General features: G+C 42.1%; 1 protein-coding gene across 1 annotated transcript in view; it reads left to right on the top strand.

The window, feature by feature from the left end:
* LOC102371777 (cadherin-like and PC-esterase domain-containing protein 1) overlaps positions 1 to 17,109 on the top strand; it is a 159,892-nt gene that overhangs the window by 8,363 nt on the left and 134,420 nt on the right. The window contains exons 3-8 of the mRNA XM_025192517.1: positions 2,225 to 2,392; positions 3,085 to 3,189; positions 11,692 to 11,861; positions 13,583 to 13,642; positions 14,787 to 14,854; positions 15,190 to 15,234. Coding sequence (XP_025048302.1) covers positions 2,225 to 2,392; positions 3,085 to 3,189; positions 11,692 to 11,861; positions 13,583 to 13,642; positions 14,787 to 14,854; positions 15,190 to 15,234 — 616 coding nt within the window. The remainder of the gene's footprint in view (positions 1 to 2,224; positions 2,393 to 3,084; positions 3,190 to 11,691; positions 11,862 to 13,582; positions 13,643 to 14,786; positions 14,855 to 15,189; positions 15,235 to 17,109) is intronic.

Here is a 17,109-nt window from a genome sequence, read left to right as displayed (position 1 = left end):
TTGTTAGTCTGGCTTTGCACTGTAGCGGGTTGCACGGCTCCGGGAGGCGCGCATAGGAGCCGTGCCTCCCGGAGCCCTGTGACCTGCTCCGGTGCAAGGCCAGACTAGCGAGTCACATGGGGCCGGGCCAGGTCTGCAGCTATAGGAAGGGCCTGTTTGCCATGCACTGGGCCAGGTCCTGTAGCTATAGGAAGGGTTCGGCCATGGCAGGACCTGGCATGGCACGCGGGAACCACGTGCCGCGCCAGCTCCTATCATCATGGACCAGGCCCCAGGGCCGGTTCCTGGCTCTGTCCCCTGTGCCTGCGGGAGGGGTGAGGACCTGGCCCAGCCCCATGTGGCTTGCTAGTCCGGCCTTGCACTGGAGCGGGTCACAGGGCTCTGGGAGGTGCGGCTCCTGTGCATGCCTCCTGGAGCCATGCAACCTGATCTGGTGCAAACCCAGACTAGCAAGCCTCAGGGATCTGGGCCCAGCCTGGCTCGGCTGCAGAGGGGCCCCAGGACGCAGGTGGGCCTGGCGCATGGTCTCTGCATGCCGCATTGGGTCCTGTCACCATGGGCCCAGCCAGACTGGGCTGCAGAGGGGGCCCAGGACCTGGCTGGGCCTGGCAAGCAGTCCCCGCGTGCCGCACTGGGTCCTGCTGCCACAAGACCAAACTGGCTGGGCAGCAAGAGCAGCCCCAGGGCCGGCAGAACCAGGCTGGGCTCGGCACATGTTGCCCCTCTCTCTAGATATATGTGTGTGTGTGTGGAGTGGTTTTTTGTTTTAAATATGGAATAATATGGATTTGGGGGTATTTTAAAAAATTGATGTGGGATGCTGCCGCAGCAGTCCAACTGGCACAAGGGGTAGTGTCCCCAGGTATTAATTGGCTGGGCCCCAGAAGCTTCAGAGACAGGGCAGCTTTTTGTATGGATGGCACCAAGACAGGGCAGTTTTTATACTGCTGGGGACAGCACAGGTGCTGGCCCTGGGCTCTTGCTCCCCCTGGCTGCATAGCCGGGAGGAGCCAGGCAGGGTTATTTTGCCCCAAGTGGCACAATTTGCTCCACAACAAAGTGCATGTCCGAGCATGTGCGCTGAGGCAAAAAGCCCCAGCTCAAATTTGCACCACTTCTATTTGAGCTACTGCAAACGCACGTGCTTGCATGTGTGGATGCTCCCAAAATGGCCAAAACTGGTTTAAACTAAACCTGGATGGATGTAGTATCAGACTGAACTGATTTAGGTTAAATTAGTTTCTTGAATTTCTGTCCCAGATCCCCTCCAGCCTCAAGTTAACTCGCAGTCCCCCAGCATCCCAGGATGCTTTGTACCTCCCCTGTAAACCCGCTTCGCATGATGGGCGGGCTAGCCTTGGCTCAAGCTTTCTGCTGCTTCAGCCAAGCAGGGAGTCATGCTCTAGTTTTCCTCAGCTTCTGGCTTGGGCCATTGCAGGCATGTGGCTGTATATCCAGAATCAAAAGTGAATATCTGTTCACTTGCTTATTGGTTCAGTCTACACAGTTTAGACCAGAGGTCTAAACTTTTCTAAATCGCGGACCAGCAAACTGCAGACCAAAAGTGACCGTGGGCCGGCAAACAGGACTGGCAAACTGCAGTCTGGAAGTGACCGGCATACTGCAAAGCGGCAGCCAACCCTTTTTTACACTGAGTATTATACTCTGCAGTATGCCGGTCACTTCCAGACTTCTGGTCCAGCAGCCAACCTCCTGCGGACCAGCAGCCAACCTGTACCAGGCCACAGCCCAGGGGTTGGGAACCTTTGGCTTAGACTAATCTGTGAAGATTGAATCGATTCAGCTTTGGGCTTTTTGACTGTCTGTACTTAGCCATAAGTTCTTGAGTTTTATTAGGGATTTTTTTAGCTGTCTTAACATCTTTTACTACTTTTTTGAGTATATAAAAAATAGATTTTTAAAAAAAAGAGATTTAAAACATTGATCTGACAATGCTATATTCTTCTTAGTCCACTAGAGGTCAGCAAACATTGTGTTGTATGATTGTTTCAGACTATGACTATGTATTTGTCATGTTATAGTCCTCTCTAATCTATTAGAAATTATATATGTCAAATTCTACTAGTTTATTTGTATTCCTGCGTGCATCTTATTCTTATTCACAACAGTGTCTTGTATATAAATATCTCCAGTTTTCTGAGATCCTGATCCTGAAGCATTGACATGGTATAAATACTGTAAATTAATTTGCATTTTTTTCAAGGTGCACGAACACTTTGACTTGCAAGTTGGTGATGACTTGAATTCTCAGGACCAAATTGTAAAACAATTTCTCCTTGAAGATGCTTTCAAATTTCTTTTACCCAATAAATCTTCAACTTCCAGTTTCTTTGAAGTTTTAGAAAGCATGTACAAACTAAGTGTGAATAAGGTAAGAGGAGATTTTTTAAGTGATTTAGTTATTATGATTTAACTGGAAATATGAAAGTCTAAATGAAAACCTTTTCTTTTGTGGGCACTTCTGCTCTCCAGTAAAATTAAAATTTAGAACGGCAAGTATGTCATGCTAGTCAGACCTGTATGTAGCCATGAGAAAGATTTAATGATACCGTCTCTTATGGAATTTTTTTTTTTATCTTCTACCATTAAAACATCAAATTCTCAAAACTGCAATATTTTGAAATTGTACATAAAGTAAAACCAGTGTTTTTTACCAGTGTGACAGTTTCCCCTAACATGGTCTTTTATGATGAATTAGTCATGTAAAAAGTTTGCAAATGTAGAACTGATTTCAAATGATCAATGACATTCAAAACCAGGACTATTTCAGCTTGTCAGCATTCTGCTACACACCCTTTCCATGCCCCTTTGTGGTGGTTGTATATTCCTAGATTCTCTCCTATATGAAACTAATACTGCCTAGCACACTGGGGAAGAGAAAGAGCTATCAGGGAGCTGGCTTTGCTTTCCCAGTTTTCTCTCCCCTGGCCTGGATGCAAACAAATTGGGATCCGGTTTGTATTTGCTGGCTGTGATTCGCAAAGGACCATGTGCCTGTTAAGAATAGACAAAGCCTACTGCTCTCTATCCAGTCTACCAGCTAATCTGTCCATTCTTTTACAGGATGGAAACTTCCAGAAGGAACATGAGCAATGCCTGTCTTTGGCAGAAATCAATTCAATGGTTGATTTTGTAAAAGAGTTGAAGAATCTGGGCCATTTTGAGCTGGTAGTGTAAATCATTTTTATTGCCTTTTTAGAATATTATCATGTGAAAATCTCTTACAATTATATTTGAAGGATGCTATGAAATGCCTAAGGTTAAGTGCTTATGTGTTTGCAGGACCAGTCTTGCTACTTTAGCCATGATGCCATGTGTGTGGGCAGCAAACAGGTTGATAAGGTACTGGCTGAAAGGATAAGGCAAACAAGCTGAAAAGATAAGGGTTATTTAGCTTGGTCTTGAGGGGGATTCTGTTAATCTTTTTAAAAATAAAAATAAGTGCAAGAAGAATATAACATAACAGAATTTCACTTAACTGACTAACTGTGAAGCTCATGGAAAAGATGAGTTTCAGTGAGGAGAGAAGAGCAGCTTGGCAGATCAAATGTGAAGAGGATGTTGAGGGCAAAATAAAAGATGTGATGATGCTTCTGTGAGAAGTAAATAAATATGGCACTGAGGGTGGCATCCCTGAAAACGTGGAGGCAAAAGATGGTGCAGTTAATATATCAGGATCAGTAGAGTTACACAGCACCTTTTAAAGATGATAACCAGAACTGGAGAAAGGAGTGTGAGCAGAGAGGTTGAATTAGTGTGATATGGTCGAAACAAAGCAGAATTATGGAAGCCGGGCGAATTATGTTCTAGATGGACTAGGGGAGGGAGTGGGGAAGGGAAAGACAAATGAGATAACAAGAGATATCCAAAACAAAGCATCAGAGGAAGGCTGAGGGATGAGCTGCAAGACTGAAAAGAGAGAGAAAGCTAGGTGTAGTTATGAAAGTCTGCAGCATGGATATCATGAATGAAACACTGAAAAAACAACACCACTTTAGATGTAATGGGAAGAAAGCAGTGGACCAAAGAGAGACATCATTAGGACTCGTCTTTCAACCATGGCAGTATACGTGTATGCAATTTTTAGGAGGGGTTAGGATGCTGTTATTAGCTCAAGCTGTGTCTGTTTCTGTCCAAGACCTGAGAAAAAGCAATTTGTCTGACGTCTTGTCTAACTTCTCTCCCAAGTATAAAGTTGGTCTCATAAAAGGTATTATGAAAAAAACCCTTACCTCTAGTAGTAGTAGCAGTTTATTTATGGATTTTACCAAAACAGTACAATAAAATCAGCAATAAAAATTGTATACATTTAAACAGTATACATTTCGCAAAACAGTATACAATATACTGTTCTTACTAAAAAACACAGACCATTTCACAAGCTTACACAAAATTAAAACAGGACATAGTGTATGATGGTATAAAAGATAAAATAATATGAAGCAGTGAATGATAAAACAAAATAGGAAAATTCCATTTGATTTTGGCCCTTTTTCTTTGTGCAAATAATGCATATATTCCTACAGAGTATAGGACAGACTCCTAAGTATTAGAGAGAAGCCAGATTATTTTACCTTCATTAGCTCAGTATTTGAAATTTCCCATTAACGGAGAGATCCATTTTCCTCTTATTTTTCAAAAAAAGGAGACAATTAAGGATTTAAATCATCACTCTCATTTTTCTCACAAGACTGTATTCTGTTGGAATATGGGTCTGACACAAGGAAGAGTGTATCTCAATTTAGGTACAGCGTCTCGTTGTTTGTAGTTTTGCACCACAGTCAGCATTCTAGTAGGCCAAAGGAGTGTTTTATTAATCTAAAAAAAAAAAAGTGGGGGTGTGGGGAGACGGGAAGTTTGAGATAATATCACTGCCAGCATATCTGTCTTCATGCTCATGTCTTTGATTCTTAAATTAATGTCTTGTTTTCAGCTGAGAGGAAATATTGGGTCAATGACTTTTTCAGGACATTTCTTAGGTCATTTGTTTGGAGGCTATAGAGCTGTTTAACCATTCAAACCAGGGTTTATTTGGCAAAGGAAAGGCTTCTAGAAGGTACTTCTTGGGTAGGCATAAAAGATCTGATTTTCATTCAGTAGGTTACAGTTCTTAATTGAACTGAGGTGCTCACATTTATCAGTCTGGTTTCAGAGCACGTGAGCCCCCTATCATAAAATTAGGTAGAGATAAAAGCATCCTTTAAAGAGTAATTAGAAATCTTTTAGGGTTTGGGGTGAACCATAAGGTCAGCACCCCAAAGTTCTCCTCCATGCAATAAAATGGACTCCACTTTAGATCTATAGATCTTTATTGCTTCAAGAAAACTCTTCTGCCTGTTTTATTGTAAAAAGATGATTTTGCTCTTGTATTTACGTTTTCACTGTACTTATCTCAGCTTGGATTTTTGCTAAAGTAGATCCCAAGGTATTTAAAAGAAGAAGCTGTGGCAGAAGGCCTCCTCTGTTTCTCACCATAAACTCTGCTCTGTGACAATTTGATTAGGATGGGCCCAGCAGAGGATACACACCTTACCCTATCTCTTTACGTAACCTGAGTTGGATACATTCCTGAGGGAGGGGGGAAACCTGCTCCCTCTGCCTACATGACTGGTATCACATACCTGGGTGAGGGGCTTGCTCCCTGGGAAGCTAGGAACTGCCAGTCTGCCCAGCAACTAGTGATGCATTTCAAATTGGTTGGCTGACAGCCAACAGGTGCTGGCCTCCATTGGACCAGGTAAATGAGGTCACAAGGGCTATATAAGTTAAGGACTGCCCAGGAGGAGGGGGCAGCAGCCATGAGGAAGACTCAGAGAGAGAGAAGAGCTGAACCATCTGAAACTTGCTCTCTCTCAAAACTCATGATCAAGGAACTGCCTGCCTCCAGAGGGAAGGATTTCTCTGATATTGCTCTACCCTGTACCCTATTGCAACCCTGCCCCTTGTAACCAATAAAGTTCTCTTTTGTACCTAGTGTGGGAGACTTATTGGGAGTGGGTCTAGATTATGCCTTGGGGTCCCCTTGGTTCGGCTGGCTTAGGGAGACCACTACTTGTGCTTCTGACGGAAGGAAGCATCCCAAGTTCTTGAACTGAATCAAGTACCCTCGAGGGCTACTAGGCCTGTGTTTCCCAGGGTGCACAGAGCCAGAATCAAGGCCAGCCCTGGGTGGTGGCAGTGGATCCCCCAGGCTAGTGGGTGTGCTCCAGGAAGGGGGTTGGCCAGATGTGAGGCACCCCCAGGGAGGCACTCAGAGCCTGGAAGATGGTTGGGTGCAGTGAGGTGGGTGGCTGAATGCAGGAGCGCCCCCTACTGGCCCGCCACAGAAGCTACCTCTAGTTTCATTTTTCTGTAAATAACAATTTTGTTTCCTCCTTTCATTCCCAAAAAACAATACTTTGGTTTAAACTGTGTTGATTTCCAAGCTATTTAAAGTTCATTACTGCTGAAAAGCATCCTGTAATATTTGGAGACTTATTTGGGATTGTGACATTATTAATGCATCACCTGTATAAAGCAAGACGGGGTTGGGGTCATTCGAAGTCATGGATGCATGGAACTGATTCCCTATTGTCTCGGACGGCCAGGGCCGACTCGAGTTACGCTCGTACGTCAGGGCGGGCTGGTGAATGGAGAGGCAGACACAACTTATTGGTTGTAAAAAACTTTACTCACGCCGCTTGCAATCACGACGCAGGTGGTCTGGTCGTCGGAACAACCACACGAGTTGCTCCAGCTGGCAGGGCCCAAGCCAGTTAATCCATCCGCAATTCGAAGCCGGCGGGGAAAGGGGTACGTCGGGGTTGCGCTCGGTGATGGGAAGAAAGATCGATAGGTGATCAGTCTATCGATCGGCAGCCGCAAGTCAGATAACTTCAGAGGCACTCTGCAGCGTGCTCAAAGCTCTTTGACTTGGGCGGAAGTCGCGCGGAATTTTAAACGGCCAGCGAGCCAATTACTAGCCGCCACGTGTGAATAATTTAGCACTGGCCAATAGCGGGGCACAAATTTGCATCCGAATAGCGGGAACTCTTTGCACCGTGCATTTCTGTGCTGCAAAGAAGAAATGCATCCTGCAAAGGAAACTGCAAATTGGCGGGAACTCTCCTGTATGCAGGCTCTTAATTGCAGCAGAACACTCTGCTGTGCAAAGGAGCTCTCATGTGGCTAGGAAATTCCATAGTGCCGAGGCACAAAAAATCACTGGGTCGTGACACCTATTAACACCTGTTTTAGATCATTCAAGAATAAATTAAAAAGTAGCAGATCAAGCAAACATCCTTGTCATACCCCTATCTTTGTTGGGAAACTATTGGATGAGGCACTGCCATTCCCTCACACACCCTAGATGCTGTGTTTGAATAGTAAAATGACTAATTGTAGGAGAGCTTTATCCATTGATATAACTGCCAGTTTCTTCCATAATTTTAAGCTGCCTATGGAGTCATATGCTCCCTTGAAAACTATGAAAACTACATAGAAATGCTTTTGTCTTTTTACTTCTTTAGATGTTAAATAGTGCAGGACTAACAAGTGGTCCCTAGAAGAATAACCTTCTCTAAAACCAGTCTGCTCTTCTCTCAAAGTATTATTTTTGGAGATCCATGTCTGAAGATAAGAAAGGAAATTTCTCCCAAGTATTTTGGCAGGAATACATATAAGACTAATGGGGCAATATGATGCAGGATCTCTTATCACCATTTTAAAAATTTGGGTCTATTCTATTTTCATCCCAAAGCTTTGGATAAATATCTTTAAAAATAATATATTAGAAATTTTGGTCAGATTTGAATACCACCACTCAGTTAATTCCTCAACGATTTCTGAAGGGAAGAAAATCAGGCCAGGAGCCTTTCCCTTTCTCAGTAAGGATATATATGATCTTATTTGAGAATCAGAGATCAGAGAGTGATCTGCTTGTAGCTTAACACATACCGTTTTGTTCAGTGAGAAGCCACCATATCCTTCACCATGTACAAATAGGTTCTTAAACTTACTTTTAATAAACAAGACCCATGTGTCTTCAGGGAAATATACATCAGGAATTAAGCTAATTTTTTTGTCCCTTTGGCTATAATGTGCTAAAAACATCACTTATCATTATTTTCCCCTAGAGCTACCAGTTCCTCCGATAGCCTCATTTGATATTGTTTCTTTTTCTTTCTGTTCTTTTCTTGTGTCCTGTTAATCTTCTTGATCTGTTGGAAGCTAGTACAGCCATTTTAGACTTGTATTCCTCCAAAGCCTCTACTGAATAATCTTTAACTTTAGAACATTCCTATTCAAACCAGGGAATTGTGGTACCAATACTGCCTATTCCCAGCAAAGATGTTCTCTTTTGTGGGGACATTTTCCAGCTGTTGGATAACTGTTTCATATTGGGTAATTACATCTTGGTGTTCTTGTCTTTGAGAATGAAATGAGTGGCCTTAGAAGGAGTTTTTAAGTATAGCAACACATTTTTCTTGTAACTAATTATTCTGTTTAATTCTCTTTTTATTTATTATTTCTAAATTGGAGGCTACTTGTATAGTTTTTGGGGGAGGCTACCCATAAGATTCTAATGGAATTTTGAGAGGGGGGGAAGTGGTCACTTTTCAGACATGGTAATATTTCAAATGATTTATATTTGAACCACACACATGCTTCTCATAATATATAATCTATCATGCTTGCTTCTTTAGCCGTAACAAATGTGAATGTCCCAGGTACATCTTTGCCAGTTCATCCATTAAGCATTCTAAAATTCTCTTCTGCAATGAATTTCAAGAAACATCACCCTCCTTCATTTAGCTTTTTATCACATAAGGTTGCCGCGGCGATTCTCCATATTTCATTAGTGACATCTTCATTATTGTGATTGTTGGTGCCACCCATTCTAGCATTAAAATCTCCTGCTATTATTTCTAATTCTGGACGTTTGTTTTGGATCATCTCAAGAGTGTTATATAACAATTCCCATTTCAAGTTTGCATCAGATTTTAGTGAGAGTGAGGGGAAGTAAGCATGAATATGAATTAAGGGAGGTCTACCATGAAATGTAGTGAGGACTGCTGGTAGACAGTTAGAATCTATTTTAATTTTAATCCCTTGGTCAGACTCCTTATTGAGGGAAGTGTAATGATGAAGCCTTCCTGCAGGTACCCTTTGGGATCTGCCCTTCCAGCCATTTTTATAAAATGAAATAAGCTGAGGAGTGGATACCATTTTCCTACACTATGTCTTTTGTAAAATCACAATATCAAAATCATTAAAGTTCTCCAAAATGGGTCAGGTAATTTGTTTGACAATCCAGTTATGTTCCAGGAATCAAGACCAATCTCACCTAAGGGTTTATAGCAGTTTACTTCTCTTTAGGATCTAGTCCCTTGAGTCCACAGGTACATAGATCTGATAGTCATTGGTGGCACCTGGGGCCCTTAACTGTCTATTATATTTCCTACTTTGAAGATGTAGGGTATCATATTACTACTTTATTAAGAGGGTGGAAACTGATTAATTGAAAACCTCTTTGAGTATGTCTTCCATGGGGTGGAGAAAGAAGGGTGCTTGGGGTAAAAAAAAAAAGGACGTTGAGGAAATGGTTATAAAACACAGATTCAGTGGTTGTGTCTACATGAGACACGGCACAGTAGCTCATTACTACTATGCAGTAGCATTGCCAGGAATGACCTTTGACATGACGCTGCTGCCCAGTAGTAATGAGCTACTGTGCAGTAAGTGTCACTAGGCGACCATGCCAGGATGCTATTGTATAGTAATATTGATTACTGCACAGTCATTTAGTACTTGGTTATACAAATACTAAATGACTGCACAGTGGGCGGCTCGTGTAGATGTGCCCAGTGAGTAGAGGGGAAGAGAGAGGGAAATGAAACGGGAGCTGGCAGGAACTCATGGTGTGAAGGGCCATTTCCTGAAAATGGAGGAATCAAAAATATACTGGTGGTTAGCAGGGAAGGAGCTATAGAAGAATTGAGACTTTCAGGGAGAGGTGAAGACAGAGTGGCAGTGGGAGCAGAAATAGGGTAGATGAAGGGACTACAGTGAGTACAAACCAGACTTGTCAGTGTCAGGAGAAATAAGTTCTGAGGAGAAGAGGAGTGAGAGATGATGAAAGATTTTGTCCAAGGAAAAGACTGACTGATCAATGAGATCCTGTGCAGAGTGAAGAGAATGTAGGAGTGGTGAGAGCTTTAGGAAAGCATCAGTGGATGTGAAAAAATGCTGGCATTTATAGGCATGGGATTCAATGAGGGGAGGAGCAACGTGACTTTGCAAGGAAGAAGCAGAAAAAAATTATCAAAGCCCATATCAGGGCTATAGGAAGTCTACATGGTTTCTGAATCTCCTTCAGGGCTGCTAAGTACCAGGTTTTGGGATTGGCAGACAAATGACAAGCTGGGGCGGAGTGGGGAGGGGAAGGGAAGGAAAGAAGAGTTAAATGGGAGGAGGGATAGATGATATAGATTGGCTTGACAACTGAATATATTGGCTTAGGGGGAAGAAGACATACAAGGGAAGAGGGGCAAGTCAAGGGGTATAGAGAGAAGTTATGGCCAGTAAGGAATTTCAGTTTAAGAAAAGACATGGGACAGATGGAGGTGATTGTTGGTAAAGGAAGTGAGTTCATGGCTAGATATAGGGGTATTGGTATCTTTTAGTTGGTCCAATAAAAGATATCATATTTACCCGTAGACGGTATGAAAAGGCAGGAAAAGGGAAACTGAAAAGCTCAGGATCATCAACAGATGCATGCAGTCCACAGAAGCAGCTCTCCTTCACCCCCACCCCCACCCCCTGCCCTTTGCCTCAGAGTGCTAGCCAGGGACTGGGGTCTGGCAACATATCCACCCCTTGAGCAGTAAGCTGGAGAAAAAGCCTGGAGAGGGCTGCTTTCCCCTCCTCCTCCAGGCACACCGTGGCTGGGGACTGTGCAAGCCAGGGTGGGGTTTTACACCTCTCCCTAATCATAGTGTCCTGCCAGGCCTGGCCACACCCCACCTTAGCTTAGCAATATGGAGGGGAAGGGAGGGCTCGCTCTAGCACCCCCCGGCTTCTAGCATGAGCCACTGCAGGCATGTGCCTGCACTTCTTGAATCAAAAGTGAATGTCTATCCACTTGCAAAGTGGTTCAGTCTCTGAAGGTTAGACTAACCTGCAAAGATTGAATCAATTCAGGCTCAAGCTTTTTGAATGTTTGTCGCTAGCCCAGAAGTTCAGGGCACATAAACTGCTTTCAAAATGGTCAAAACCACTTTAAAATAAACTTGGATGGATGTAGTATCAGACTTAACTGATTTATGTTAAACCATTTTTTTTTGAACTTCTGTCCCAGATCCCCTCTAGATTCAAGTTAATTTTCAGTCCACCAGCAACCCACAATGCTTTGCATCTTGCAGGGTGGGCAGGTTAGGCTTGGCCCAAGCTGTCTGCTCCAGCCAAAAGGGATGTGTACTCTAGCACCCACCGGCTTCTGGCCTGGGCCACTGCAGGCATGTGACTGTATTTCCGGAATCAAATTATTGGTTCAGTCTATGCAGTTTGGACTAACCTGCAAAGAGCAAAGATTGAATCAATTCAGCCTTGAGCTTTTTGACTGTCTGTACTTAGCCATAAGTAGTAATTTACTTTATTAATTTAGTTCCTATTCAACATCTCTCTTCTCAGCTTTTCCCATCTTCAGTTCCTAAGATTCAGAATTTGCTGCATGACCTTTACCACATGGTGGACCCAATGAGAAGACTTGGTTCAGTCCTGACAGCACATTGGCTTCTTTCCAATTTACTTGAACAGTTCCAGTTCAGGAATAAAGAGGCACACACAAATTTGGTTGGATGGTAAGGCAGCTTTTTGATAATATTTCTACATAGTGTGTAGCTCCAGTAACTTCAGTGGTACTTTTTACTTCAGTGAATGTATGGTTATTTGCAACATGAGATGCTGGTCATTGTGACTAATTATGAAAGCCATTCTGTTGTTAAGGTTGGAATTGTGTTTCCACATAAAGTGCATTTTTGGCCCCTTTACTTTTCCCTCTAATGCCAAGTAGTATTGATGTAGAAAGTAACATGGGACTGTGATGGATTTCTTCTAGAAAATTTCAACAGAATTATGCAAGGTTTTTTTGACTCCCATAAGAACTAGGTACAGTATTTACCAGAGTTCATAAAGATTACCTTGGGATAGATGGAAATTTCTGTTCCAGTTCTGGCTCTGGTGCTGACTCGAGGGGTGGCTTTCAGCAAGTTAATTTCACTTGACCTATCTTTTAATTTGTTAGTGACTTGGCACTGCACAGGTTATCTAATATTTATACAGCAGTTTGAAAATGTAAAGTTCTGAGTAATTGCTGTAAGTAATAAGTTTTATTATTCTTGTTACCTATCTATAAAAACCAAGTCAAAGATGCTGCATCTGAAATTAATAGTGTCTTCACTTCCCTCCCCTCCCTTCCCGCCTATAATCTGCCTTCCAAAAAGAAGGAACATGTCTTCACTGGGGGAGTATGGTATGTGAGAAAATATGGTATATGATCTCTGCCAGTTTGCCAAAATACTTTAGCTTTGTCTATCAAAGCTTACCAGTCATCGTCTGCTTTTTTTTTTAATTTAGGCTGCACCGCTTATCCACCTTGATAAAGTGCCATAACTTTTTTTTCCTACAAGTTGGACATTTGTGTATGGTCATGTGCTGTCACCTTCTATTTACGGGGTTGGCCAACTTGCAGCTTATACATCACAAGTGGCATGGGCAGTCTCTGTGTGTGACATGTGGCTTACTGAGGAGGGGACATGCAGCACCAGGGCAGATTGAGCAGGGAACGCAGGGCAGGAAGTAGAAAGCAAAACAACAGATCAGTCGGGGAGCAGAAAGCAGAACAGGTAACTGGGCAGGGAAAAGGGATCAAAGGAAGGGTGTGGGGCTGATCTGTGGTATGCTTGCCAGAAAGGTCAGTCCCCCCTGTTCTATTACATGGCATAGGTCAGCCTGCCTATTCACAAATTACCTGTAGTAGCTGCACTAAAAGAGAAGTTTTGCTGATTCACTGAATAGAAGCTTCTGTTTTGGAAATGGTTAATCTTGATCGTTTTACCTCATGGTTCCAAGTATGTAACCATCTGCCATTGGTGTTATCTGTATGGGTATAGTTAGGAGTACTGGAAAGGTGGAAAGAGGTAAATCAAGCTTCATCCCATACCTTATTTAAGCATTTTTTTTAACTTTGATTAAGCTTGAAGTTCAGAGCCTTGATGAGTATCTCATCAGGACTGTTCTAGTTTTTACAGATTTGGGGCCAGTTTTTCAGTGAATCTCCTTAATTGTTTCTTTGTATCTGTATGTGTAAAATCCATTTCCATTTTGTTCCAGTTGTATGGCCAACTACTCATTTTACATTACAAGATGACAGGTAAGGAGAATGACTGAAAAATGTCCTGTTTATATTGACTTTGTGTAATATTGCAGCTTACTGCTCATGGATCCAAGAGCCTTAGCCTGAACCCTGTACAATTTTAACTATTCTGGTGAAGTTAGTGAGCTTTCTGAATTCCTTCTACAGGAGAAACAAGAAGAGTTCCAGAAACTCATCCAGAATGATTATGAAATGGTCTAAACTTAGGTGAGAAGGAGCATTTCATGGATGTTACTACATTTGTAATCATCATTTAAAGGAGACTGTGAATATGAATAGTTATAAGGCAGCATATAGGTAGCACAAGATCAAAGTTCACACCTACTGATGCTGATTTGCCAGCAACGAAAGAGTTAGTAGCCTCATTTCCTATCTCAGAATTCTATATGGTTTAATATTATGTGGTGAAAGATTTCAGCAATTCCTTTTAATATTTCCTTATGCAAGTTACATTAAAATATTAGTTAGGATATTTGGCCATGAACTTTTTACGATGTCCCCCACCCTTCACAGGGAATGGTTTTGTGCCTTTTTAGATCTTAAACTGATACAATACAGGTTTCTCTGACAGTGATTTTCCTTAGGAGGACCTCACAGGGAATCATTTTTGGGAAAAAGATGCAAACTCTTTCCTTGTCATTTCTCGCTATCAATCATATAGTGTGCAAACAGGACAAAGCCTATTGCCACCCTCCAATCATGTCCAAAAATGGGTTTGACTAATTTTAACAAGAAATGTGCTGATTTAACATATCTGGAGCTGCTGACATATTTATGAGTGGTTGCAGATAGCTAGTCCTCATTTGTTAAAGACCAGATTTTCATGTTTCATAACAGTTAAGCATATAATTTAGTTTTGGATTAGCCAATACATACAAATGCATGGGATAATATTACTTGTGTTTGCTTTGTTCCTTTGTATAAACCCATACTGACCTCAATCCAGGAGTATGCCATTCCACAAGTCTTCATTTGTTTGGGGGAGGAGGGGGGAGTGTACAAATTGTAACCCGATCTGCATATTTGTAAAAAAAGTGACACACAAACAGATAAAGGGATTTTGCTTTCATTCTTGAATACAATTTTCCCTTATTTTCTTCTACTGTTTAGCTTCTCTTGTGAAATATACTTCATCTTTTTCTCTTTTTCTTGCTGTGGACTACTGTTTGTTTGTTAGGAACTTTGATTGTTCTGTGAAGCTAATTTCAGGTGAGATTGTTAGTACTGGGAACTTATATCCAAAAGTAATATCATTATGCTAAGACTGGATAGATAGGGATTTGTAAAACATGTTTTTTGGGGTTCTGTTCTTTTCATTAAACAAGAAACATCTTTTCTATTCCATTTGTAGGAATTCTTCCCTGGAAAATGAAAGTATTAAACAGAGAGCTCCGTTCAACCAAACAAGGGGTAGTAAAGGTAGGAAATCAGAACCTATATTTCTTCTGTACAACTCTGATAATATGTATGATGTTTCTTCCATCCCTGCTTTCCAACTAGAAAGAATTCACTCATTTCCTTAACATAAAAAACCACCAGGTGTTACTGGGAAAAACTCTTGTGAGTTGGTTTTGTGGTTTTATTTCTGCAATGAAGGCAGGTAACGTACCCCAACCTGAAATAAATAAGCTTGATTAATTTTTTTTTAAAAATTAAATGTCAATGAGGGTTTTCTTTTATTGTGGGTTGTGAATAATAGTTGCGTGTAGTCTGTGCAGCAGAACATGGTTCATTTGTTTTTGTTCGTCCTTTAGTGTTGGACTTTTTCAGTGAGACTAAAGAAAGACGCTGCAGTCATGGTAAGCCAAGATCTTTATATTAGCAGAATGTAGGATTTGAAAGATGCATTTCAACAGTTTCCCTTCAGTGTCTGTATAGCAGTGGTGCTCAACCCTATAGGCCAGGTGAGTGGGGTGGTCCCAGTTCACTGGCCAGATCGAGCCCAGCACACCAGGATCAGGCCCTAAGGCCTAGCACCACCCGTTCCCCCTGGGATTGGTCATTAGTGCCTGGCACCACCCCTGCCTCGCCCTCTGTACTAGGATCAGGTGTCTGATTCATTGCACAGGGACCGGGGCTCCCTGGGTCTGGAAACTGGCAGTGGGGGAGCAGTGCCACTGCCGTCCCATCACCCAATTTCTGCAACCATGGGGAGGCTCACAAACTGGATAATACAGGGCCAGGAGCCGGATCTGGCTCTGGTATACAGTTCTTTAGGGACTGGGGTGCCTTGTGGCCCTTAGAAACTAAACCAAGGATTTTTTTTTAAAATAGCCATGTTTCTGAATCAATCAATAATAGGGCAAGTGTGTAAAATAAGCCCCAAGCTCAAAATGAGAAATTATCATGCTTTTTGGAATGGCAATATTCTAATGATCCAAAAGCCTTGCTTGTTTTTTATGCTATGGTTATACCATTTGTTTTTTACATAGAACTTTTTTCAAGGACAATTGCAGTCCTATTCACTTAGAATTGCTTTTTATAAAGAGGCCTTTTAAATTTAGTTGTATGGATTACGTATATCTGCCTACAATAAAGATATGAGTATCACCATTTATATTTGAAAAGTCATAGTTTGAAAAGGCTTAGCTCAGCATTGTATGTAATCAAAATGGATGATCCTATGATTTTAGTAATTTGGGTTCCCTAGTATCCTAAAGAGTATTAGTTCAGTACTTTACCCTTCCTGATCAAATATTTTCTGTACAAAGCAATATTTATGGTCCTCCTGTGATGTGGAATGAGGTGTTTAAATATAAAATCAGACTAAAACTCAACTGTTGCCTTTCAACATTAAATTTCACTTGTTTAACATCTCTTTCCATCACTAGTCAGGCATTAATACAAATATACTTTCTTATTTTTATAGCCAGATGAAATTATGTAAGAGCTACATGTGGCTGCCTGGTGGTTGGTTCATTAGGGGGTACAATGAGCTCTGTGAGCCAGAGCAAAGATAAGAAATAAAACTTTGTTTTTTGCGTGGATGTCATAGACCTGCTGTGGAGACGAAAAGCTTGTCTAAATTAGCTCCATGCATTCTGTATGCTGTGATATTACAGCTGCTGGGGCTTTTCCTCTGTCTTCTTAACTGTGCTATATTATATACAGAAATCACTCTAACAGGGCATGGCAGAACACCTTTGGGCAGGTTGAGAGTGGCCCAGTGAGGAGCAGTGTGAAAGAGTATGGAAGTATGAAAGAGACCTTGTCACAGGGGGTGGAGTGAAAGAGGCCCTGTGAGAGGGTGTGGTATGAAAGAGACCCTGTGAAGGGTAAAGTGTTTGAGCCGAATGTTAGAGGCCCTACAAGGGGCAGAGTTTGACCCGGCCCTGGGCCGGTGCTATAACCAACTTACGATGCCATCTGTGAGGCATGGGACATGTTATAGGAGAGATCGGAGCTGTGTATAATGCCCTAGGCATCAGGGCATTTAATGGGCAGCCTTCCGTATTCAACACCAGTTATTTATACAACAAGTTGTGGCAGGTGAGACAGGGCAGACAGGTGGGTGGGCTGACATTGAGACTCGACCCTGAGCTGTCCCCTGTTACACAGGGTAAGACAAATTGCTATTTAGTGGTGAGGAATCTTCAACCCAATGGGTCTCATCTGCTCTCTCTTACTAAACTCAAAGATCAGTCAGGAAGATGTTAATTCCAAACCATGAACAT

The sequence above is a fragment of the Alligator sinensis genome, unplaced genomic scaffold (genome assembly GCF_000455745.1).
Source record: "Alligator sinensis unplaced genomic scaffold, ASM45574v1 scaffold217_1, whole genome shotgun sequence".
NCBI lineage: Eukaryota > Metazoa > Chordata > Crocodylia > Alligatoridae > Alligator > Alligator sinensis.
This window is presented reverse-complemented; position numbering and strand designations above follow the sequence as displayed.